The sequence below is a fragment of the Haliotis asinina genome, chromosome 15 (assembly GCF_037392515.1).
Source record: "Haliotis asinina isolate JCU_RB_2024 chromosome 15, JCU_Hal_asi_v2, whole genome shotgun sequence".
In the NCBI taxonomy this organism is placed as follows: domain Eukaryota; kingdom Metazoa; phylum Mollusca; class Gastropoda; order Lepetellida; family Haliotidae; genus Haliotis; species Haliotis asinina.
In genome coordinates this window covers 3,389,616-3,417,442 of record NC_090294.1, presented here as the reverse complement: position 1 = coordinate 3,417,442, position 27,827 = coordinate 3,389,616, and the positions used below count along the sequence as shown (strand labels likewise).

Sequence of the window (27,827 nt, the reverse complement as noted above, 5' to 3'; positions counted from 1 at the left end):
ATGGCAGAGTCGGGATTATTTGCTTCTTTTTCCTACATATGCAGGTAAGAGAACGTATCTCTACATGCGTCTGTATAAATATAACACAATGGCGTCTTGGTCTCTGACCGAATCTAAGATCAAATGCACCATTTCACATGTGGGAAAAATATAATTGTAATTTGTTGTTGATGTGAATGTGGGAACATAATATGTAAGGCTGATTGATCATTACGGCATCCGGTACAGGTGTACTCAACACCCTGTACACACGTAAGTAAACATCACATAAGATGCGGCGATAAAGGTCATGTCCGTGGGTGATCAATGTCCGAGTGCCACCGAATTATGCTAAGAAACTAAGGATGAAATAGAGATAACCAAACTAGTGTCTGTCACACACCATTTATCTTACAAAGAATTGCTTCAAAACGTTAAATAACGTTGAAACAACAAGTTGTAAGATAAATGACAGACAAGCGCAGGGTAATATAAAAAAATCATCATTTCATAAAATTTCATACCGTCTCATCTCTGCGCAATAATACACACTATACTTTTATGAATGAATGACCTCACATGGCTTCCTAATCACTACTCTAAATCATTTTAATATCGGGGGGTGGGTGGGGAAGGGTGGAATGAATCTTTTCCGACAGTATTATCATGTTAACACGTGAAAAATGTCATCTAAAGATCACCATTTCATCAAAGAAACAATGGATCCCCCAAAGGACAGGCACTAAAGTACATCGTGCGAGGTATTTTTGCAAGACGATAATATGACACTTATCACATCTCTTCAGGAAATGTACCGTTGTTGTACACTTTGAACATTCGCAGGGAATGCCGGTATTTATCTCTAAAGACGGTTTTCACCTAATGTTTTACATAGGCTTCAGTGATTATTCATGACTAGAATATAAAGTAGATAGATAAATAAATAGATAAATAGATCTCAGACATGTGTGTGATACCAGTTTACAGACATGGGTTTCTCACACTCGAACTTGTACGAAAGTGAAAGTAAAAGTAACTAAAACAAACCTGTTTACATGTAATAGAGATACTTACAGTATATAAGTGCACAGTGTGCGTGTGCATGTGTGCGTGTGTGCGTGTGTGCGTGCTTGCGTGCGTGCGTGCGTGCGTGCGTGTAAGTCTTCATAGGATTCTTCAGTTTAACTCCACCAAGCCTATCCGTGTAAGAATGTGGGTGCATATTCATGCCTGTTGGTTAATGGTCTGTATCGGTGTATGTACTAGTTATGACCAATATGCCGTCTTTACAGTGCACTTCTCGCTTATTCCTCCGTGTTCCCCAGTGAGCTATGACACATGAAACCCATTAATTGTAAAGTTAGGTTTACATTTTGACATGAACCCGTGTAGCAGGAGTGTTTACATTGATATGCTGTAGATAGAACACGTGGCGGTTCCTGGCACGGGACTAGAACCACATGTACCAACACCCGTAGTGACTTAAGGTCTCGTTTAAAATCGTTTCCATCTGATACATTTTACGTTTTAGTTCACTGTCATAAGTGTATAATGTTTGGACACTGTCATAAGTGTATAATGTTTGGACACTGTCATAAGTGTATAATGTTTGGACACTGTCATAAGTGTATAATGTTTGGACACTGTCGTCAGTGTATAATGTTTGGACACTGTCATAAGTGTATAATGTTTGGACACTGTCATAAGTGTATAATGTTTGGACACAGTCGTCAGTGTATAATGTTTGGACACAGTCGTCAGTGTATAATGTTTGGACACAGCCGTCACTGTATAATGTTTAGACGCTGTCGTATGTGTGTAATGTTTGGACACTGTCGTCATTGTATAATGTTTGGACACTGTCATAAGTGTATAATGTTTGGACACTGTCGTAAGTGCATAATGTTTGGACACAGTCGTCAGTGTATAATGTTTGGACACAGTCGTCAGTGTATAATGTTTGGACACAGCCGTCACTGTATAATGTTTAGACGCTGTCGTAAGTGTATAATGTTTGGACACTGTCGTAAGTGTATAATGTTTGGACACAATCGTCAGTGTATAATGTTTGGACACTGTCGTCAGTGTATAATGTTTGGACACAGTCGTCAGTGTATAATGTTTGGACACAGTCGTCAGTGTATAATGTTTGGACACAGTCGTAAGTGTATGATGTTTGGACACAGTCGTAAGTGCATAATGTTTGGACACAGTCGTAAGTGTATGATGTTTGGAGTCAGTCGTAAGTGCATAATGTTTGGACACAGTCGTAAGTGCATAATATTTGGACACAGTCGTAAGTGCATAATGTTTGGACACAGTCGTCAGTGTATAATGTTTGGAGTCAGACGTAAGTGCATAATGTTTGGACACAGTCGTAAAGGCATAATGTTTGGACACAGTCGTAAGTGCATAATGTTTGGACACAGTCGTAAGTGCATAATGTTTGGAGTCAGACGTAAGTGTATGATGTTTGGACACAGTCGTCAGTGTATAATGTTTGGACACTGTCGTAAGTGCATAATGTTTGGACACAGTCGTAAGTGTATGAAGTTTGGACACAGTCGTAAAGGTATAATGTTTGGACACAGTCGTAAGTGCATAATGTTTGGACACAGTCGTAAGTGCATAATGTTTGGACACAGTCGTAAAGGTATAATGTTTGGACACAGTCGTAAGTGCATAATGTTTGGACACAGTCGTAAGTGCATAATGTTTGGATACAGTCGTCAGTGTATAATGTTTGGACACTGTCGTAAGTGCATAATGTTTGGACACAGTCGTCAGTGTATAATGTTTGGAGTCAGGCGTAAGTGCATAATGTTTGGACACAGTCGTAAAGGCATAATGTTTGGACACAGTCGTAAGTGCATAATGTTTGGACACAGTCGTAAGTGCATAATGTTTGGAGTCAGACGTAAGTGTATGATGTTTGGACACAGTCGTAAGTGCATAATGTTTGGACACAGTCGTAAAGGCATAATGTTTGGACACAGTCGTCAGTGCATAATGTTTGGAGACAGTCGTAAGTGCATAATGTTTGGAGTCAGACGTAAGTGTATGATGTTTGGACACAGTCGTAAGTGTATAATGTTTGGACACAGTCGTAAGTGCATAATGTTTGGACACAGTCGTAAAGGCATAATGTTTGGACACAGTCGTAAGTGCATAATGTTTGGACACAGTCGTAAGTGCATAATGTTTGGAGTCAGTCGTAAGTGTATGAAGTTTGGACACAGTCGTAAAGGTATAATGTTTGGACACAGTCGTAAGTTATAATGTTTGGACACAGTCGTACGTGTATAATGTTTGGACACTGACATTAGTGAGTCATAATGATTGAGACATTCGTTTCTCCTCGAGGATGTTAGATGCTGAGAAATATCTAATACGATATGTTTTCTCAGTGAACTGCAGAAGGTCGAGAACATCTTCACTGACCACGATGGTATCCTCGATAACGTCTTGCGGTATGTGTTATGGTCCCTCCTCGCCATCATCTTGACAACCGTGCCGTGGCGTGAATATTACAAGCATGCCGGGGATCCTCGCAGCAAACTGCCCCTGCCCCCAGGGTCCATGGGTTTTCCTTTGGTTGGTGAGACGCTGTCATTAATCGTCAAAGTAAGTCATGCTCATTGAATATATTTTTTTTCTGAATTAGCCTGTGTCTGTGTTGAAGGTTTATTCTATGTAGAGAGCCTTTTAATCCGCGAGCGCCCGGGTTACAACTGGCGTTCCATGGCGACTAACGGGAACGGGTGGTCAGGCTCGCGGACGTGGTTGACGCGTCATTGTATCACATAGTTGCATACATCGATGTTCATCCTGTTGATCACTGGCTTGCCTGATCCTGACTTGATTTTTTACAAGCCACACCATACAGCAGAATGTACCTGGCACACTGCAGCGAGCGGCGTAGAGCAGAACAGATGCTGATGTGACGTCAATCCACGTTGACACGACCAGGAAGGAAACGGCTTCGACTTCGATCCAATATCCCTGATAAATAACACAATGAGTAATAGAAATGAGATGATGAACTAACCTGCTTTATTATCAAACAACAAGATAAATTACTAAGATTTCTAAAGTAAAAATATATTTTGTTTTGAAGTTTTAACCATACCATTTTCTCCCCCTCAGGGTTCTGACTATTACCTATCTCGGCGTAAACAATATGGCAACGTATACAAGACACACCTTATGGGACAGCCCACCATCAGAATCATCGGAGCTGAAAATATACGCCATATTTTGATGGGAGAGCACGTCACTGTAGACAGCAGCTGGCCGAAAACAATCAAACGTCTACTGGGACCTGGTGCATTACTGAATGCAAGTCCTGACAGCCACAAGATCAGGAAGAAGCTACTTCTCCGGGCTTTAGCTCCTGCAGCTATACAAAGACATGTCCCAAGAATTCAAAAACTCCTAAGACACCATATTTTGGACTGGTGCAGCAAGGGGCAACTTTTCGGAACAGATATTTGCAAAAGCTTGGCAATGTGTCTTGCTACCAACGTCCTTATTGGATTTGACGTTGATGATCGGAGCCTTCAGTCAATAATAAGCTCTTTCAAGACTTTCACTAACAGCTTGTTTTCACTGCCGTGGGAACTGCCTGGATCTGCACTGTCAAAGGTATGAATATGTATTTTGTAAAGAGCAAGAAGGTCTTTGTACATGGATTTTGTTATATAGCGTTTCGCATTTCGGTTTGTCATGTAAATACATGAATAATGTTGCCCGGATGTTTGCAAGTAATCCAGTTTTATTCAGAAAAAATGTGAACTCCACTAGATCCCACCCAGAGTATTTGCTGAGATGCAACAACACGCTGTCCGGATGTAATGTTGACCTAACGCACAAACAGTACACAACAAGTCAAGACTTGTTTTTGCAAGATAATTGACGTTTACTTGTTCCTTTAAATATAGGGTCTGAAGGAACGAGAACAGCTCATTAAGGAAATCAAGAACAGACTTAACAGAGAAACACAAGAATGGTCCCTCGTTGATGAACTGAAGAATCTCGATGAAACGGCTTCAGCACTCACAACAGAGGAATTGGTAAATGCAGTCTTGGAATTATGGTTCACAGGAAATGACACTACCTCCAGCTCGGCAATCTCAACTCTACTGGCTTTAGGTAAAGCTGATGATGTTAGGAAGCAAATCGAAGAAGAACTGGAAGAGAATGGACTATTGAGTTCCGCAGACGAGCTTACGTTTGACGGTTTAAAGAAGCTGACCTACGTTGACCACGTGGTGAAGGAGGTGCTCCGAGTGTACCCGCCTGCTGGTGGTGGCTTCCGGAGGGTTAAGAAAACAATGGAGATTGAGGTAAAGCAAACATTAAGACACCTTCATTTTCAACCCCTGAGTTGAAAGAAAACAAGAGAATGTCCTTGAACTCTCCCAGACCGAGGTATGTATAAGGCTTCATTATGTTTGATTCTCAAGCCGTGGTTTTCGCATTTTCCATAACATCGAAGATGTCATGTGAACGAGTTTCAAGGGAGGTCACTCTCTTGCGTACACGTGAACGATCTATGTACATGTTTACGCTTTGTTAATTAAACAAATGAATTGATCTCCAACGTAAAGACCTCTCACAATTCATAGTTCATGGTCTGAGGAAACTTTGAGTAACAAACCAGGTATTACATAAAGTTGCTTTGAGCGGGGACCTTTTCTTTGAGCACACATATCTTCGCTGCAGAACAAACATACATTACTGTTAGATTTCCTCATCGCAGCCAAATCTCCCATTATGTATCGACAGGGAAGCTATCCGAACTGTTTTGCTTGTCAGTATTTCTTCCTGTTGTTGATGACCCTTGAAGATTAGGGTTAGAATTGATCTTTAGTAACCCAATGCTTGTCGTAAGAGGCAACACACGGGACCGGGTGGTTATGCTCGCTGATTTGGTTGACACGTGTCGTTGTATCCCATTTGTGTAGATCGATGCTCATGCTGTTGCTCATTGGGTTGTCTGGTCTAGACTCTTTTAATTTCCGGGAAGACGCCATATAGCTGGAATATTTACTGAGTGCGGCGTTAAACAATAAACAAACAGGCTTTGCGAATATATATTGTCTGCTCACTTCAAATTAGCCCCATTATCACCGTTGACGGCCTGTTGGTTGCCCCAGTCTAATGGATTAATCATCGCAGGGGCAGGATCAGCAAATTCTATTCCTGCAGACTTTATCGACAAGCCATGAAAATTCATCCCCACCGTTTGACGGACCTTCTTCGGAATTTCACAAAACTTTATCCTTAATATAATCAATACCAGTATGAACGTACGTACCCTCTAAGGAATTGAGACGACATAGGGGTATATCTACCATTTATAGCCACATTGGGTACATCCTCGATAACCTTCAAAGTTTCAGGCCAGTGGAGCTTTAACGTAACGTATATGGTGGAGATCATCAAGGATGCGTTGGGTAGTACACGACACTGTTTACAGTCGCGACAATTACAGATGGTTCATGTGGTTGTCCTTGCACCTATCAGCCAGTATCGCCGACACACAGTTGAAATTATATGCCGCGACACACAATGAGCAGAGGGAATGCAGATTAAGCTGTGATATGGCGATTGTACATTAAAGCGACAAACCCTTTACATATCCAAAGGAAATATCGGTTGTACAATTATTGCCACTTGCACCATCAAGACATAACAGGGATACCGTTCTGACTCACACATACACCCTTTGTGTTCATTATCTACAGGGCTACCAGATACCAGTGGGCTGGACTGTTATCTACAGCATCCGAGACACACATCAAACAACCAAACTCTTTGACGACAAGGAGGAATTCAAACCTGAACGCTGGAGTGAAATGGACGAAAAGACACGCGAGAGTGGCAACCGATTCCACTACATTCCGTTTGGAGCAGGTGCTCGTGCATGTCCAGGTGAAAAGTTTGCCATGATGTTTCTGAAAATCTTCATTGTGGAACTCATCAGGACATGTACATGGGAACTCAAGAACAGAAGTCCTAAGATTACCTACATCCCAGTAACAAAACCTGCAGATAATCTCCCCGTGACCTTTCACTTTCGAAAGGACTTTGATAAGTCTGTGCAGTAGTAAGGGTAGCTGTACCTCGACTATTAAATTCCGTTGACTTACTGCACTTGGCCGTAGCAGCTGAAAAATTACGTTTTAGCCTTATGCCTGTAACCCTATAACAGGTTAATGATGGAAGGAATATGCAACCCATCTGTCTTACTAAATTTACGAAATTTTGACAAGTTTAATTTGAAACGCACACGCACGCACGCACACATACACACTCTAGTGCTGTCATGTATCCATTCGCGTTATACCTTTTTAGGATGGCCAACTTTACAAGCAGATTTATACCGGTTATATATCATATTTATCTAAACTTTTTAAACCGCTTGATGGGGATATTGCTTAGGTGCTTGTGGTCCATTTATAAATAACCAACGAAGGATGGTATTATCAACCATAGAGACGTCACCTCTGATTACATGGCCTATAGCATGCTCACAGTAGGATGAGTCATGGTTTGGGAAGCTTGATGTAATGACGGTTTTGTATTCTGCTTTTGTATTTCAATAGAATACACTTGTTATTTATAATACAATGCTTCATTGTTTGTTGGTATCACACCAAATATATTTCCGAAATGATAATTGGTTAAAGTTCAGTTTCTTCTTGGTAATCATTTCGTGACAATAGTCACAGCCAGACCCGCTCAGATGTACAGTCACCTAGCACTATGCTGTTTATAGTCACACTTGACAGTCAGCCCCATACCTAGGTACATCTCTCGTCCTTAGGTCATCCTGTTTATAGCCACAGTCAGCCCCATACCTAGGTACATCTCTCGTCCTTAGGTCATCTTGTTTATAGCCACAGTCAGCCCCACACCTAGGTACATCTCTCGTCCTTAGGTCATCCTGTTAATAGCCACAGTCAGCCCCATACCTAGGTACATCTCTCGTCCTTAGGTCATCCTGTTTATAGCCACAGTCAGCCCCATACCTAGGTACATCTCTCGTACTTAGGTCATCCTGTTTATGGCCACAGTCAGCCCCATACCTAGGTACATCTCTCGTCCTTAGGTCATCCTGTTTATAGCCACAGTCAGCCCCATACCTAGGTACATCTCTCGTCCTTAGGTCATCTTGTTTATAGCCACAGTCAGCCCCACACCTAGGTACATCTCTCGTCCTTAGGTCATCCTGTTTATAGCCACAGCCAGCCCCCACATCTAGGTACACCTCTCGCAGTCAGTTAGTTCACCCTATTTATAGCCACAGCCAGCCCCCACACCTAGGTACACCTCTCGCAGTCAGTTAGTTCACCCTGTTTATAGTCACAGCCAGCCCCCACACCTAGGTACACCTCTCGCAGTCAGTTAGTTCACCCTGTTTATAGCCACAGCCAGCCCCCACACCTAGGTACACCTCTCGCAGTCAGATAGTTCACCCTGTTTATAGCCACAGCCAGCCCCCACACCTAGGTACACCTCTCGCAGTCAAATAGTTCACCCTGTTTATAGCCACAGCCAGCCCCCACACCTAGGTACACCTCTCGCAGTCAGATAGTTCACCCTGTTTATAGCAACAGCCAGCCCCCACACCAAGGTACACCCCTCACAGTCAAAAAGTTCACCCTGTTTATAGCCACAGCCAGCCCCCACACCAAGGTACACCCCTCACAGTCAGTTAGTTCACCCTGTTTATAGCCACAGCCAGCCCCCGCATCTAGGTACACCCCTCTCAGTCAGATAGTTCACCCTGTTTATAGCCACAGCCAGCCCCCACACCTAGGTACACCTCTCGCAGTCAAATAGTTCACCCTATTTATAGCCACAGCCAACCCCCACATCTAGGTACACCTCTCGCAGTCAGAGAGTTCACCCTGTTTATAGCCACAGCCAACCCCCACACCTAGGTACACCTCTCGCAGTCAGATAGTTCACCCTGTTTATAGCCACAGCCAGCCCCCACACCTAGGTACACCCCTCGCAGTCAGTTAGTTCACCCTGTTTATAGTCACAGCCAGCCCCCACACCTAGGTACACCCCTCGCAGTCAGACAGTTCACCCTGTTTATAGCCACAGCCAACCCCCACATCTAGGTACACCCCTCGCAGTCAGTTAGTTCACCCTATTTATAGCCACAGCCAGCCCCCACATCTAGGTACACCTCTCGCAGTCAAATAGTTCACCCTGTTTATAGCCACAGCCAGCCCCCACATCTAGGTACACCCCTCGCAGTCAGATAGTTCACCCTATTTATAGCCACAGCCAGCCCCCACATCTAGGTACACCTCTCGCAGTCAGTTAGTTCACCCTATTTATAGCCACAGTCAGCCCCATACCTAGGTACATCTCTCACAGTTAGGTCACCCTGTTTATAGCCACAGCCAGCCCCCACACCTAGGTACACCCCTCGCAGTCAGATAGTTCACCCTATTTATAGCCACAGCCAACCCCCACATCTAGGTACACCTCTCGCAGTCAGCTAGCTCACCCTGTTTATAGCCACAGCCAGCCCCCACATCTAGGTACACCTCTCGCAGTCAGTTAGTTCACCCTATTTATAGCCAAAGTCAGCCCCATACCTAGGTACATCTCTCGCAGTTAGGTCACCCTATTTATAGCCACAGCCAGCCCCCACATCTAGGTACACCTCTCGCAGTCAGTTAGTTCACCCTATTTATAGCCACAGTCAGCCCCACACCTAGGTACATCTCTCACAGTTAGGTCACCCTGTTTATAGCCACAGCCAGCCCCCACACCTAGGTACACCCCTCGCAGTCAGATAGTTCACCCTATTTATAGCCACTCGCACTCGCATACCTAGGTACATCTCTCACAGTTAGGTCACCCTGTTTATAGCCACAGCCAGGCCCATACCTAGGTACATCTCTCGCAGTTAGGTCACCCTATTTATAGCCACAGCCAGCCCCCACATCTAGGTACACCTCTCGCAGTCAGATAGTTCACCCTATTTATAGCCACAGCCAACCCCCACATCTAGGTACACCTCTCGCAGTCAGTTAGTTCACCCAGTTTATAGCCACAGTCAGCCCCATACCTAGGTACATCTCTCACAGTTAGGTCACCCTGTTTATAGCCACAGCCAACCCCCACACCTAGGTACACCCCTTGCAGTCAGATAGTTCACCCTATTTATAGCCACAGCCAGCCCCCACATCTAGGTACACCTCTCGCAGTCAGTTAGTTCACCCTATTTATAGCCACAGTCAGCCCCATACCTAGGTACATCTCTGACAGTTAGGTCACCCTGTTTATAGCCACAGCCAACCCCCACACCTAGGTACACCCCTCGCAGTCAGATAGTTCACCCTGTTTATAGTCACAGGCAGCCCCCACACCTAGGTACACCTCTCGCAGTCAAATAGTTCACCCTGTTTATGGCCACAGCCAGCCCCCACACCTAGGTACACCTCTCGCAGTCAAATAGTTCACCCTGTTTATGGCCACAGCCAGCCCCCACATCTAGGTACACCTCTCGCAGTCAAATAGTTCACCCTGTTTATAGCCACAGCCAGCCCCCACACCTAGGTACACCTCTCGCAGTCAAATAGTTCACCCTGTTTATAGCCACAGCCAACCCCCACACCTAGGTACACCCCTCGCAGTCAGATAGTTCACCCTGTTTATAGCCACAGCCAACCCCCACACCTAGGTACACCTCTCGCAGTCAGTTAGTTCACCCTGTTTATAGTCACAGCCAGCCCCCACACCTAGGTACACCTCTCGCAGTCAAATAGTTCACCCTGTTTATAGCCACAGCCAACCCCCACACCTAGGTACACCTCTCGCAGTCAGTTAGTTCACCCTGATTATAGTCACAGCCAGCCCCCACACCTAGGTACACCTCTCGCAGTCAGATAGTTCACCCTGTTTATAGCCACAGCCAAACCCCACACCTAGGTACACCTCTCGCAGTCAGTTAGTTCACCCTGTTTATAGTCACAGCCAGCCCCCACACCTAGGTACACCTCTCGCAGTCAGATAGTTCACCCTGTTTATAGCAACCGCCAACCCCCACATCTAGGTACACCCCTCGCAGTCAAATAGTTCACCCTGTTTATAGCCACAGCCAGCCCCCACACCTAGGTACACCTCTCGCAGTCAAATAGTTCACCCTGTTTATAGCCACAGCCAGCCCCCACATCTAGGTACACCCCTCGCAGTCAGATAGTTCACCCTATTTATAGCCACTCGCACTCGCATACCTAGGTACATCTCTCACAGTTAGTTCACCCTATTTATAGCCACAGTCAGCCCCATACCTAGGTACATCTCTCACAGTTAGGTCACCCTGTTTATAGCCACAGTCAGCCCCATAACTAGGTACATCTCTCGCAGTCAGATAGTTCACCCTATTTATAGCCACAGCCAACCCCCACATCTAGGTACACCTCTCGCAGTCAGTTAGGTCACCCTGTTTATAGCCACAGTCAGCCCCATTCCTAGGTACATCTCTCACAGTTAGGTCACCCTGTTTATAGCCACAGCCAACCCCCACACCTAGGTACACCCCTTGCAGTCAGATAGTTCACCCTATTTATAGCCACAGCCAGCCCCCACATCTAGGTACACCTCTCGCAGTCAGTTAGTTCACCCTATTTATAGCCACAGTCAGCCCCATACCTAGGTACATCTCTGACAGTTAGGTCACCCTGTTTATAGCCACAGCCAACCCCCACACCTAGGTACACCCCTCGCAGTCAGATAGTTCACCCTGTTTATAGCCACAGCCAGCCCCCACACCTAGGTACACCTCTCGCAGTCAAATAGTTCACCCTGTTTATGGCCACAGCCAGCCCCCACACCTAGGTACACCTCTCGCAGTCAAATAGTTCACCCTGTTTATGGCCACAGCCAGCCCCCACATCTAGGTACACCTCTCGCAGTCAAATAGTTCACCCTGTTTATAGCCACAGCCAGCCCCCACACCTAGGTACACCTCTCGCAGTCAAATAGTTCACCCTGTTTATAGCCACAGCCAACCCCCACACCTAGGTACACCTCTCGCAGTCAGATAGTTCACCCTGTTTATAGCCACAGCCAGCCCCCACACCTAGGTACACCTCTCGCAGTCAGTTAGTTCACCCTGTTTATAGTCACAGCCAGCCCCCACACCTAGGTACACCTCTCGCAGTCAAATAGTTCACCCTGTTTATAGCCACAGCCAACCCCCACACCTAGGTACACCTCTCGCAGTCAGTTAGTTCACCCTGATTATAGTCACAGCCAGCCCCCACACCTAGGTACACCTCTCGCAGTCAGATAGTTCACCCTGTTTATAGCCACAGCCAAACCCCACACCTAGGTACACCTCTCGCAGTCAGTTAGTTCACCCTGTTTATAGTCACAGCCAGCCCCCACACCTAGGTACACCTCTCGCAGTCAGATAGTTCACCCTGTTTATAGCAACCGCCAACCCCCACACCTAGGTACACCCCTCACAGTCAAATAGTTCACCCTGTTTATAGCCACAGCCAGCCCCCACACCTAGGTACACCTCTCGCAGTCAGATAGTTCACCCTGTTTATAGCCACAGCCAACCCCCACACCTAGGTACACCCCTCGCAGTCAGTCAGTTCACCCTGTTTATAGCCACAGCCAGCCCCCACACCTAGGTACACCCCTCGCAGTCAGTCAGTTCACCCTGTTTATAGCCACAGCCAGCCCCCACATCTAGGTACACCTCTCGCAGTCAGTCAGTTCACCCTATTTATAGCCACAGCCAGCCCCCACACCTAGGTACACCTCTCGCAGTCAAATAGTTCAATGTGTTTATAGCAACAGCCAACCCCCACACCTAGGTACACCTCTCGGAGTCAGATAGTTCACCCTGTTTATAGCCACAGCCAGCCCCCACACCTAGGTACACCTCTCGCAGTCAAATAGTTCACCCTGTTTATAGCCACAGCCAACCCCCACACCTAGGTACACCCCTCGCAGTCAGTTAGTTCACCCTGTTTATAGCCACAGCCAGCCCCCACACCTAGGTACACCTCTCGCAGTCAGTTAGTTCACCCTGTTTATAGTCACAGCCAGCCCCCACACCTAGGTACACCCCTCGCAGTCAAATAGTTCACCCTGTTTATAGCCACAGCCAACCCCCACACCTAGGTACACCTCTCGCAGTCAAATAGTTCACCCTGTTTATAGCCACAGCCAGTCCCCACACCTAGGTACACCTCTCGCAGTCAGTTAGTTCACCCTGTTTATAGCCACAGCCAGCCCCCACACCTAGGTACACCTCTCGCAGTCAGATAGTTCACCCTGTTTATAGCCACAGTCAGCCCCACACCTAGGTACACCTCTTGCAGTCAGATAGTTCACCCTGTTTATAGGCACAGCCAGTCCCCACATCTAGGTACACCTCTCGCAGTCAAAAAGTTCACCCTGTTTATAGCCACAGCCAACCCCCACACCTAGGTACACCTCTCGCAGTCAGTTAGTTCACCCTGTGTATAGCCACAGTCAGCCCCCACACCTAGGTACACCTCTCGCAGTCAGATAGTTCACCCTGTTTATAGCCACAGCCAACCCCCACACCTAGGTACACCTCTCGCAGTCAGATAGTTCACCCTGTGTATAGCCACAGTCAGCCCCCACATCTAGGTACACCTCTCGCAGTCAAAAAGTTCACCCTGTTTATAGCCACAGCCAACCCCCACACCTAGGTACACCTCTCGCAGTCAGTTAGTTCACCCTGTTTATAGCCACAGTCAGCCCCCACACCTAGGTACACCTCTCGCAGTCAGATAGTTCACCCTGTTTATAGCCACAGCCAACCCCCACACCTAGGTACACCTCTCGCAGTCAGATAGTTCACCCTGTTTATAGCCACAGCCAGTCCCCACATCTAGGTACACCTCTCGCAGTCAAAAAGTTCACCCTGTTTATAGCCACAGCCAACCCCTACACCTAGGTACACCTCTCGCAGTCAGTTAGTTCACCCTGTTTGTAGCCACAGCCAGTCCCCACATCTAGGTACACCTCTCGCAGTCAAAAAGTTCACCCTGTTTATAGCCACAGCCAACCCCCACACCTAGGTACACTTCTCGCAGTCAGTTAGTTCACCCTGTTTATAGCCACAGCCAACCCCCACACCTAGGTACACCCCTCGCAGTCAGTTAGTTCACCCTGTTTATAGCCACAGCCAGCCCCCACACCTAGGTACACCTCTCGCAGTCAGTTAGTTCACCCTGTTTATAGTCACAGCCAGCCCCCACACCTAGGAACACTCCTCGCAGTCAGTTAGTTCACCCTGTTTATAGTCACAGCCAGCCCCCACACCTAGGTACACCCCTCGCAGTCAAATAGTTCACCCTGTTTATAGCCACAGCCAACCCCCACACCTAGGTACACCTCTCGCAGTCAGTTAGTTCACCCTGTGTATAGCCACAGTCAGCCCCCACACCTAGGTACACCTCTCGCAGTCAGATAGTTCACCCTGTTTATAGCCACAGCCAACCCCCACACCTAGGTACACCTCTCGCAGTCAGATGGTTCACCCTGTGTATAGCCACAGTCAGCCCCCACATCTAGGTACACCTCTCGCAGTCAAAAAGTTCACCCTGTTTATAGCCACAGCCAACCCCCACACCTAGGTACACCTCTCGCAGTCAGTTAGTTCACCCTGTGTATAGCCACAGTCAGCCCCCACACCTAGGTACACCTCTCGCAGTCAGATAGTTCACCCTGTTTATAGCCACAGCCAACCCTCACACCTAGGTACACCTCTCGCAGTCAGATAGTTCACCCTGTTTATAGCCACAGCCAGTCCCCACATCTAGGTACACCTCTCGCAGTCAAAAAGTTCACCCTGTTTATAGCCACAGCCAACCCCCACACCTAGGTACACCTCTCGCAGTCAGTTAGTTCACCCTGTTTGTAGCCACAGCCAGTCCCCACATCTAGGTACACCTCTCGCAGTCAAAAAGTTCACCCTGTTTATAGCCACAGCCAACCCCCACACCTAGGTACACTTCTCGCAGTCAGTTAGTTCACCCTGTTTGTAGCCACAGCCAACCCCCACACCTAGGTACACCCTCGCCCTTAAGTCAAGCTGTTTATAGCCACAGCCAGCCAAACACCTAAAGTATATCCCACAAAGAAGTTATTGTGGCATGAAATGTTTTCTTTGGTGTTATTGAGGACGAATATGTGTATATGAACCGGAAACTGAGCACGAATAGTCGACGAAGCTCAACCAAGGAATTGTTGTTAGAATTGCACATTTGCATGATATTTCTAGAACGACCGGCATTTCTCATCGTAAAAGTCCAGATAACAAGATGTCTATAATTCCGTGGTTGCTGAAAGTCAGTAACATCAGTACGGTGGATTCGAACCTCACAGTGGTGTCGTACGTCCGACACAGATTCCAGCCAACACCACTTAAAGCCCACAAGACAAACAGAGGCGGGTCTGAGGGAACAGGCTACACGTCTATGGAACCCGTGTAAGACGCTCAGTCAGATGGATAATTCTGACGCTAGAACATCGACTTCTCCAGTGTAGCTTGCGTTTTCAATGATGATATTTTCTTAAACAACTTTTTGGGTGGAGTCCGGAAACTTTTCAAATATCAGAAAGCTGTTGGGTATTAGTAAAAGATAGACGTGTACTATTTATATTTATTCGGCAATTTTGAATCATGATAAAATTTGCAATTCATCGGTCCGTTTCTGACTCACACGGACTGTAGTGGTTAAAGCGTTCACCGAAGGCCCGAGTTTGATTCTCTACATGCGTTAAATGTGTGAAGTCGATTTCTAGTGTTCCCCACCGTGGTATTGGTAGAATATTGCTAAACCGGTGTCAGACCTTACTCACTCCCTCTTTAAGAAAACTGCAGCACAGATATGGAATGATCCCCAAGGTTTCGATGAGGTGCCAGACATGCATCAGTGCAATGCGGATACATTTGATACGGACTGCTGGCGTTATGGCTCTTTTCCATATACCAGCTGCGCTGTTCTTGTGGGCTGTTGATCGTTAATGTGCCGTGAAACATGTGATAACATTTCATACTCTGCAGTAAACATCACCTTTGCCTCTTATTGTACTAACATGACACTATGATGACTGACAAGGAGCCAGTCCTATCCAAATATTGACATATATCCATGTTTCCATCACAGTACATACAGACATGTTAATTCAAGTAATCTAGACTTGTTGAAGTAAACAATGTTTTATTAATTTTGTTACATACAAATATTCTAAAAATGTTTGCGCTTTTCCACACCAGTGGCAGATGAATTAATGGAATGTACCTGTGACGCGCTATTTAACCCATGACCTTTGAGAGGACCAATCGCACATCTGGGCAACACGTGCCGGGTAACCTTATTTCAGAGACTGATTTCCACTTAAAAGGTGATATTTTACAATCATAAAAATAATAGTGTACATCATTCGGAAAGAGAGCGATTACAACGTAGAGACAATGTTCCTTGGCTTCAGTCGAACCGAAATTGACGTTAACACTACCATTCACAATACCGTGTGTGCGTACTTGTGGACATTTGTATATTTCTTTGTCTGTCAAAAGAATATTGCTTCATGTATGGCAATCCAGTACTAGTATAGTGGGTTGAATATAGTGGTGGGTATACACAATGTATGAACTTAGTCGCCAGTACACGTGTCCTCGAATGTGTAAGGCGATCCTGCTGCAGATTCTGACATTCAGCTATTGCAAGAGACATTGATTGTCATCCACCGACATCAGCCGGTTGGCCAGAGAACACAAGCCTTCTGAGGACAGTCAGCGTTCAGGTCAAGGTAAATGACATCAATACTTAAGTAACGAAATGTACTTTCAACAAAATTTTCATTGAGATATATTCATTACGTGGTGTCAAAATACGTACTGGAGCCTCACATTCCTAAAGTAGATCTCGCTGACTAAAGAGATGTAACAGTACAGAGCAGAGAAAGTTCTTACTAGTTTATGTTAAAGATTAGACTTACGTTATCAAATGCAGAGAAACATTCAATGGGCTGGACACAAATATATTGAACCGCAAAAGAAACGCACACACACACACACACACACACACACACACACACACACACACACACACCTGCGCTGCAGCTAGTGACTGGTATGCTATCTTCCTTTCAAGATGGCATCTCCCTGTGGAGGAGCCGGCTTTCAACCAATTGCTGATTCCAGAGAAGAGTTAAAATGCCATTGGTGAACAAGAGAAATCCAACAACACATGATAAGTGTGTGAGTGAGTGAGTGTGTGAGTGAGTGTGTGAGTGTGTGCGTGAGCGAGCGAGTTCAGGTTTACTCCGATGTAAGCAATATCTCAGCAGGGTACACCAGAAATATGCTTCACATATTGTGCCCATGTGATGACAGATCTCGGGTCTTCGGATGACGATCGAACGCTTTGACCATGTTAACCATGAGTCTACCCCATCGCCCCAAGGTATGCTGTGTTATGCTAGGTCTTATATAGAATTGACATGATTAGTGAGTCACGTGATTCTTGCTTTCCACCTTCTCAGTAGGCGTGCCTGCTGCAAGCACTCGAACCTTTGATTCGACAGGACGCAATGCTTGGATCAACGTAGCGTTAGGCAAGTCAAAGTCAAGACAATGTATACTGTTTAGAGTCATTTCTCTCCATGACTTCAGTGGTTAAAGAATCCTCGATGACGTTTCGCGTTTCCCACAATCTTTCTCGCCACGATCGCAACAACCTGGCTGTGACGTCACAATTACCAGCATGCTAGGTGTTCGAGACACTCTCCTTAACAACTAAAGTAAATCATGCTTTGTAAGAATATATTATTTCTCCAGATTTAATCTAGATCCCAACGTGTTTTTGGTGGCTGGTATGGTAGTTTGATCAATTTGTAGTGTTATTCATTGTGTAACGGTTTTTCGAGTGTATTGTTTCTGCTGACATTCAGTAGTGGCAAGTATTGTGTTATACACTCCTCACAAAAAATCAAGCAACAAGTATTTTCATTACAATATCTTTATCAGTCTCGATACCCATTTTGCCGATATGTTACTAAAAGGTAAATGTTCAAAGAATACATAACTTTTAGTGACTGTCAAATCGATTTATCTGAAAACATTGACATGACCTGAACATAACCACCCGCAGAAACACCATGCAAATATGTGGCATTTATGTGCGCATGTTACAATTTCAATAATTGAAAATATAGTGAGACTAACTGTTACATCATTAGTTGCTTTATATTGTATCCTGTGTTCAGACTGAGCGTTATACAGAGCGGGAGTACAGGCTCCCTTAAATTGCAGTGTAGTCCAACCCAGAATATCATCGAAAGTTCCAGAACAGTCACCCTATACAGGGACGTACTTTTGATCATCTCACATAACACCACAATGTGTCAAAATCTTTATTGTGGAAGATAAAGACATGCACATGGGATCTAAAGAACAAAAACCCCTTTGATTTCATACCTCCCAGTAACGAAGTCCCAGATAATCTCCCGTTCAGCTTTCACCTTCGTGAGGAAAGAATGTTGGACACCTTTGATTTGATAAACGTTGGTGATTTTTGTTGACGTACCTTATTAACTGCGTTTTCGGGAGAGGAGAACTATGGATTGTGGAGACAAGTCTAAGTTGAAACCATCTGTTGGCTTCCTTTTTGGCAGCCTGTAAGCGGTGATCAGCTACCGAATGGTCGAAGTAAACACACGGATCTTGGACAGGACTGGAAACTTTAGTTTTGATTGAATCGCTATATTTATCTGTTTGTGCTACAACATCATGTACATTTATGGTACTACATTCTGTTTGCGACAGCCTGTGAAAGATTACTTATTTCATATTTCTGAATATAGTTAATATGTGTGATTGTTCAACGCTGTGTCTGTTGCTGAAGAACCACTTTGCGTTATGGGCATTGATTACTATGTCTCAATGTGAAGAAGACCTTTATCTTTGATAAGGAGGATTTGGGATAATCTTTGCAGCATGGGTTTGGAAGAATAAGACTTACATCCTACCAAGATGATTTGGATGATTTCTGGATATGTATGACTATTTACAAAAACGTATCACTCTTCTCGACATGTGATTAGTGGCGTGTTAGGAGAAATGATGTTTTAGGAGCATTAATCATGACAGTCATCGTGCGTGTGTGTGTGTGTGTGTGCGTGTGCGTGTGCGTGTGCGTGTGAGTGTGCACGTGTGTCCGTGTGTGCACGTGAGTGTGCACGTGTGTCCGTGTGTGCGTTAATGATATTGCATTGTCATCGTAATATTATTGTTTATTGTTTCTGACTTTACTTTACTCTTGTTATTTTCATAATAATGTTTTACAACATAACAGTTTTCGTTAGTTATTTTCAAGCACAAATAGTTTTACATATGTGAATGGACACTCAAACAAACAAACGTGTTAGGGAGCTAAAGAAAATGTCATAGTCATGAACATTTCTGACATACTAGCCTTATTCCAATAAGAAACGGATGGCAACTTGTTAATTATTTATTAATTTTTAATTTTAATTTTTTTACCCCTAAAGGATTGTTCTTTCATTGTTCATCAGCTTCTAAAATGCCGGTCAAACAGATGGCTCTTTTTCCGCCCTCCTCTGAACAGGAAGGTTTTCGTATTTCTTTCAGAAGGTCAGTAAGAAACCAATACGGCCTGAACTAATTTATAATGTACCGTTTATATTGGGCCATGTAGATGCACTGTGTCCGTGGAGGTAAATCAGGGGCGGTAACTCTGAAATACTAGTGATTGTCTCTAGTAAAAATGTTTCGTTCTGTTAAGATAGTTCTCCTTTTGTTGGTTTTGAGATGCGGTATATTCAGAAAACCAGATTTGGTTAGATCGATTTTACGCGGGATGTGTCAGGGGCCGCAAAGTCAGATGAATAAGCTGGAAGTCGATCAGTTACTCTATCCTTTCGCTTTGGTTGATAATCAGTCGCAAACACAAGGTGTTTAGAGTCTGCAGACCTGAATTTGCCGTGTTCGAATTTTGAATCAGGAAAAGATGGAACATCCCCGAGTCTCCATGTTCTCGTTTTAACAGTGTCTGTGTCTGAGATTGTACTGAAAAGGTCTGGTTCTTCTCCATTTGGTTCTGATGATATTTCTGGATATTTCCCGAAGCCTACACACTGTTATACCCTTCAGCTAGAGAATATACTTCCTAAGTATAAAAACGTTTGTATTTACCTCGGCTCCCGGACCCAACCAAACAAAAATGCTAGAATCTGTATTTTCTTGAGAAGATGCATTAAACGTGGGAGGAGTGGAATCTGGAAAATTCAATTATCTGGAGTGAGTAAATGATTTTAGTTTTATCGATATTCCAGCAATATGGCGGCCTGTTTCTTTGACGAGTGGACGCTTCAACCACGAGGCTACCCCGTTGTGGAAAGTTGTTAAGAATGCTTTAGTGAATTTGAACATGTTGTTGTAATCTCACACTGAATTAAAGAACAGTTTTTAACTGAAGATACTTGCCCTTTGTATATACTGTTATCACTAAGCATTTCTACATTTCTATAACCACTGATATTTGACACAGTCATTGAAACTGAACTGCCATTCTTTTGTGTACTGCCATCATATTTACTTTGATCCATCACATCTAAACCTAGTTATTCCATTTTCCATAAAATTTCCAAGTATTTTATATGCCGCTTCTTTTGCTTTGGTATCACAAATCTTCACGGCTGTTTTAACGTTTAAAGTGAAATAACGAACCAAATTTCTTTATAATAGTCCACCTTATTCTCATATCATGGAATCCGTATATGCCATTCGCGATAAGGAGGCGAATCGATTTGGATTACAAATTCCGTCTCAAAACATGTCTACTGCATGTCTACTGCATGTCTTTTCTGCACTGATATGTAAACAGTTGCTATGCCAGACGCACATCCCTTTGAATCAATAATGGATTCCTCCCGCGTGATGGTTAAGAGTACGCAAATGAAGTATTTCAAAAGGTAAATCTTGTGTCAGAGACTATGGTTAGTGGCAGAATGATTTATGTGATTCAAGGTGACGGATGAAAAGAGTTATCTCCCTTTGACTATCACGGCGTGAAGATGTAACATCAGATGGCGAGTGAGTTCAATTGATCTTACATCTTACGAGGGGGGGATTTTCGCAACGCAGGGTTATAATTTACAGGTAAAACTACAGCGCTTAAAATCCTTGGAGTGAGTGGTCGAATGAATTAATGAGTGGATTTAACGCCTTTGGAACAGTAGTTATGTAATATCAAGAGAAACCGAAATGATGCACTAGCAGCGTCAGTGAAACATTCCATGTTTACCAAACTTTCGCATCCATTAAACTTCATTTAACGTTGGTGGAATTCGAACCCAGAATCTTCGGCTCTGGAGATAGTCGCCTTATTAGACCTCAATATCACTGACGCCATGACTGCTACTTTTAATCTTGAAAGGCATTGGAGAGCCCTGACGAGCATGTGCGAACCCTCAGTATCAAGTGAGTGAGTGAGTGGGTGGGTTGGTGAGTGAGTCAGTGAGTGAGTGAGTGAGTGAGTATGGTTTCACGCGGCTACAGCAATATTCCAGCAATGTCACGGCAGGGGGACACCAGGAATAAGCTCCACACACTCTACCCATGTGGGGACTCGAACGCTGGTCTTCATTGTAACGGGCGAACGGTTTAACCACTGAGCTACCCCACGGACCCAGTATTTGGTAACAGATTCATCTATGCATTTACACATGATACATAACACAGTCCACCTCGCTGTTGGGTTTAGATTTTGTCGCTTTCATTCAGAGGCAAAAACACAAATCAATAAAATATGTATCTGGCGGTTCTCGATATATATTAGATCATTAAAAGAACAATTCTGTTAACTCAGTAACACAAGGATGGCTAACTCTTGAATGCGTGTGCCCACTTTCCGATTTCTTTAGCAAAATATACACTTTCCGTACCAGCTGGGAACTACCTTGTGTCTATCTGATGATGGCTGTCAACAATGTTTTTTTCGTACAATCTCGAATATAGAGTTTATTAAGCTAGAAAGGTGGAAACACAAATGCTTTGTTTGTGTATTTTGTCCAGGGTATTTGACTTCAGGCATGTTTGTAAATGATGGATCTTGTTTCTGCACATGGACCCCCTGCAAACTTGAGAATGTGTGAAAGAGGACACAATGTATGATTCGTTTGAATTTTGTCATACCCAAAGATGTTTAATGAGGCTGTCTTTTAATATGAACGACTTGTCATAAACTATATGTGTACTTTTGAATATGAACCTACACCCTTTCGTGTGTATTTCAGTAATATTGTCCAGTCTTTTCATGAAAGGGTAGAGTCAGTGCAAGCAGGGGATATTTTACAGCGTGTAATGAAGCATGTAAGTTTGTCGACGTGAAAAAAGAGTTGGTCTACACGCATGTAAATATCAAACGTCAGATCCGAGGAACATTTACCCTCAACCGATACAGATTCCATCAAGCGTAAACGGAAAGCCAGCTACAAGAATTATAAAAATGGATGTATTGATCATTTCCCATCATGTCTGACATCGCCATGACAACTGCGACAGGGGAGAGGATGGTACATTTATTGTGATTTTGTCTACTTGTTGTTTATCGCAGCAATATATTCCAGCTATATGGCGCTGGTATGTGAATCATCGTGTCTGGACCAGACAATCCAGTGATCAACAGCATGAGCAACGATCTCGGCCAACCACGTCTGCGAGCCTGACCACCCGATCCCGTCTCCAAGCATGGGTAGCCGAAGACCCAGCTCATCTTATAACCCGGATGGTTACGGGTGTAGTGTGATTGCTAGATGCCATTGTTTATCTAGGGTATGTGGATAAGACATGTAGATAACAGGAAAGCATACAAATTGAATTCCGCTTTGAATAAGACTTTCAAATTGATTTCCCCAATATACATATCAGCAGATCCAGCGCCATGGTTCAATTTGAATGGATGCTCGTATGTCCATTAGTAAGAATCATAAGACATACCGAGTGAAACTCCCAAAAGTCATCTCCTAGAAATCTCGCAAAAGCTTACAATACGTCTCATAAGATGGTAGCGGTAATGCCTGTACTACTGATGGATTTGTAAGTGTAATCTTCATTAGTAAATTTGCATTGTGTTTATGACATTTCAAATTCAGCTACCTTAGCAACATGGAGATGTCCTTGTCAAAATCTCTCAGTCGGAAATCGTCGGCATCTCAAAGTTCCGAGAACAGTTTTTGACATTCTTGTTGCTAAATATTCTTGGATCATTCCATGGAAAGGAAGACAGTACACGGGCCACACAGGTCAGGCTGTAGCATGTAGCGATGAATAAACAGCTGGTATCGCGTAGGGGCTACAGTAATGTGTGAAGTGGTGTGGACGTGGTGTGAGCACCAGTCCCCCTTAAAGTTGTCCCTGTCGTGTCGAGCGTACAGCTTGTAGCTTATTCCATACAACCAACACGCAAACTGCCAATTCTTCAATAAAGTGTGACTGAACACACACCACGTCTGTGGTTAAAGAAAAGTCAATCCGTTATAAACGTTTCCCCATGGGGATGCTGGGCTACATAGCCTCCTAATGCTCACTGCCAGTGTCTCCCCTGAGTTTCCCCAACAGAATAGTCTTCATATCTCCCAGAAAAGGTCTCAATTATTCTGTGCTTCACATAAGACTACACACAATCACACTGAGGTGTTAACACTGTCTGACCACTGCTTACCTTTTGCCACTTTGTCTGAGCAAAATGAATCAAGACAGAAAATTGCAATAAAGCAAATCCAAATAAACCAGAAACACAAGAGAATAACAAATTTAGAAAACAACCTAAAGAAAAAATCTGAAATTAACCCGTGGAATGGTTATAGTACTAAGGGGCGTAACAGGACGGAACCCAGCCAGCAGAAAAGGAAAAACATTGAAACATTAAATAAACAAACAACTTCTTTAAATGACAAAAAAATAAATTTTTAAACTGTACTCAGTTTGGACACAGGCAGAAAACCTCTTCACAAACTGACCTCATACTTGTCCCAGTCTTCATACAACGTAGGAAACATGCAGACCATCCCCTAATACACGCAGGGTAGGATTCAGAATACATTAATGATGTTTCAAGTTTGGTCAGAGTGTCAAGGTCTTCTACGTCCGTCACATCGGGGGTCCTCCCACATATCGTAATTTGCCTAATACCCCGTGTACTACATGTAGGCGTACACCTCCCTCCCTCACGCGCCCACGCTAATGGGGAAAGGAATCTTGGTTAAATCAATCAAAACAGGATTATAGTAAAGAGTTGCGTTTAGGGTCCCTGACCTATCTGAAAGATAATATGCTTTATGCAAGTTTCAAAGAACACAGTAAAATATTTTAGGATGCATTACCACAATTCCCAAACTGTATGGATATAAACTGACAAACAAAAGAAAGTACACAAGTGTAATTGTCGCTGCAATACCACATTTGCGATCTAACTAGTAAACTTAATGAAGAACACTGATTGTATAGAGCGTAACCATCAGCCATAAACATCTGTACATGTTATGTGAGAATTTTCGCAAAATAATGATTATTCTTCCATACACGAGCACTTTACGTTACAGAGAGTATAAAACCTTACTGTCGTGAAAAATGAACTATTACTTGACAAAAATCTCACGTGAAAATTCCAGGATTGACGTCGGCGCAAAGAGAAGGGGCCACAGGAATGACATAAATAGGTGATTCCAACAGTCTTATTACAGTGACATTGGGTTGCAAAAGACAAACCATAATTCGGCCATTTAACCGTTTCAGTACGACAGGCCAGTCATGTGACGGACCCAGAAGTGGGCCTGCCAGAGTCAACAACGTAACCGGATGTTGACGGTGACATCAGTAGCAGCCATATGACTGGGTCATCGTGTGAGCCGATTAACAGTGACAAGACGCCTTTTAAGACTTTTTATCTAATTGAAAGAAACACAACGTGTGTAGTTTCATGTTCTCGTCAGTTTGGCTGGATGTATATCGTAATGGGTGGAATATGATGAAACATGGACTTCAGCTCGAAATAATTTAAAAACAGAAAACATTTGGATTGTAAGGACAGTGTTGCACTTTGTGATGTTTAATGTACTCAGTATGAGTAAAAGGAGACCTATAAATCGTGCATGTTTCTTACACTTGATACCACTAACATATAAAGATTTAGCTGTAAGGGACAGTGGGGTAGCCTAGTGGTTAAAGCGTTCGATCGTCACAAGGCCCGGGCTCGATCCCCGACTTGGGTACAATGTGTGAAGCCCATTACTCGCCGTTGTATGACTGGAATATTGCTGAAAAGCGGCGTAAAACTTACTCACTCACTCACCTAGCTGTAATGGGGCTTGGTGGCTGTAGACAAATACGTGATTTACTTCATTCCCAACATATAATGACTTTTAAAGAAGCATATAGTATTTTAAGAATTACAAGCGCACCCCTTACCAAAAGTGTACGTTGTAAATATCCTCACACAGACTTGAAACCTCACACGCCTCAGAGTTCTTATACTACCTTCTTCCACAGGAAAAGGTAATTACATTAAAGGACGCCTCTGGGATGGCTGTAGATTGAAGATCGCTATTTTATATACCATCGGAAAAATTCCTGTCAGTACCACAAACAACATTATCTAGGAGAGTGTAATTCCAGACCTGGCGATGTTTTGGGATCTTTGAAGAAACAACAAAACTGAGACAATATTGCGATTCGGTTGCTCCAAAGAGATGGTGAGCAAATCTCAGTTGATTCAACAGGATATGCAGAGTCAATAAAACGTGTAAAATTGATTTGAAGTAATTGTCTGAGTACTTTGTGAATGGTACAATCATCTGTGGGGACATCAGGGGGCCGTCCCTCTATACTGCGTGTATTTTTGAAAGGCACAGCCGGAATTTAGTGGTAAAAGTCTAGGTTTTCACTGTGGTACTTTTGCCCAGGCAAAATATTTTCTTAGAAGCACAGGGTATTGCTATATGTCGGTCCTACCGATCAGACTATCAGTCTGCTCCAGGTCTGTCAGTTCCGTGATAAATAGATATAAGCATTGTTTTATATAAGTGTAATGTTGTACAAGGTTGTCATGAACACTATTAATTTTCGATTCTAGCACTAATGCACTAGCTACCATTTTTAAATTTGGAGTAATTCTGGAAACTTCTGGAACACTACAGATTAACCCAGCTTAAGCAAATAATTCCCTGAAAACTTTTTCCTTTAGGTTTTAACATGACATCGTTGACATCAAAACCAGCAGTCTGTGGGTACACCTCACACACACACACACACACACACACACACACACACACACACACACACACACACACACACACACACACACACACACACACACACACACACACACACACACACACACACACACACACACACACACACACACACACCTGGTCTTTTACAGAAGCTTCACAAATGCAGTCATCTTCAGTCACCCATGCTTGTCTTGCTTGACACATGTCATGGATATCCAGTTGCACAGATCGATGCTCATGCTGTTGATCACTGGCTTGTCTGATCCAGATTCATTAATGGTCGACAGTAACTGTAATGTCTCTAACTCTTGCACCATCTTTCTACCGTGTGCTTTCACTGCAATCACTGTGCAGTAATTTGTATTTTTTCGTAAACACAGTTACCTGCAGTTACCTCTTGTTTGTTGTTGGTTATTATGATTTCAGTTTCGATATCGTCACGTGACAACGTATGTTGTTTGCTGGCATAAATTCATTCATGTGGGGGTCACTTCATCAACTGAGTTAGCTGGAGTGACTTCCCATGCATTTGTCAGTCGAGTGTCAAGATGTTACACACACAAAAACGGTAGAATTACTTTTGAAATGAACCCCCAAATACAAAACTTCCCGCCATGTTTATCTATTTCCATTGATCAAGGCCGTTGATTGGATCGGTGAGATCAAAGAGTAACTCACGTGCTCCTAATTTCTAGTCTGGCTTGGTATATAATGATGTCTCGACTGTGTGGACTCACAAGGATCAGCTGACGAGAACACACAGTTAAATGTGATACCTTATAACAAACTTCAAACAACTAATTTGTTTGCAAACTTCACCGTTTGAAGCACCACAAGTAAACGAAGAGCAAAGTTTGTAAGGTATAGAATGTTGCAGAGACTTACGTGGGTGTCGACTGTTGTATGATAAACAGTTCTATACCAAGGTCGGCTAGCTGGTCAGAGATAAATCTGTGTATCCATCCATCCATCCCCAATCCACCCACCCATCCATCCACCCATCCACCCATCCATCCATCATAGCGTAATCCTTTGCCACTTTTCGTACATTTCTCCCTTAGCGTTGATGATGAACATGATCATGATGATGACGACGACGATGATGATGACGATGATGACGACAACGACGACGAGGACGACGATGATGATGACGATGACGTTTAGGCTGATCATCATCACAATTATCAAAATATTAATAATGTTCTTGTCCAAGAATATTTCCCTTCCCAATAGACTGAAACGTCAAAAGGCCAAATACGGATTATACCACAAAGAAGATTAAATCTTCGATTGAAAGAAGAAAAACTCCACCTAAAATAACAGATCTAACAGTAACTCCAACCAAACCTCTGACAAAGCGGCGGCTGACCTTGGCAACAGAAGACATTTCTTGCCTGTAATTAATTTACCGCTGTATGAACTTGGTTTATTCCCGCTTAATACTGGCATGTTTATTGTGTATTATATATATCATCCGCCGGAGTAAACACACATAACGAGGA

At 43.8% G+C, this 27,827-nt stretch overlaps 1 protein-coding gene across 1 annotated transcript; it reads left to right on the top strand.

The window, feature by feature from the left end:
- LOC137266189 (cytochrome P450 26A1-like) lies at positions 1 to 27,489 on the top strand. The gene is made up of 6 exons (XM_067801695.1): positions 1 to 44; positions 3,387 to 3,603; positions 4,126 to 4,623; positions 4,920 to 5,324; positions 6,729 to 7,090; positions 27,387 to 27,489. The coding sequence occupies exons 1-6, from the start codon at positions 1 to 3 to the stop codon at positions 27,487 to 27,489; spliced, it is 1,629 nt and encodes a 542-aa protein (XP_067657796.1).
- The last annotated feature ends 338 nt before the right edge of the window (positions 27,490 to 27,827 follow it).

Bases quoted from the DNA above. Each gene is read 5' to 3' on its own strand.
- LOC137266189 (XM_067801695.1), top strand. From the start codon at position 1: ATGGCAGAGTCGGGATTATTTGCTTCTTTTTCCTACATATGCAG. The intron at 4,624-4,919 runs GTATGAATATGT...CTTTAAATATAG, and splicing joins CTGGATCTGCACTGTCAAAG to GGTCTGAAGGAACGAGAACA. The intron at 5,325-6,728 runs GTAAAGCAAACA...CATTATCTACAG, and splicing joins AGAAAACAATGGAGATTGAG to GGCTACCAGATACCAGTGGG.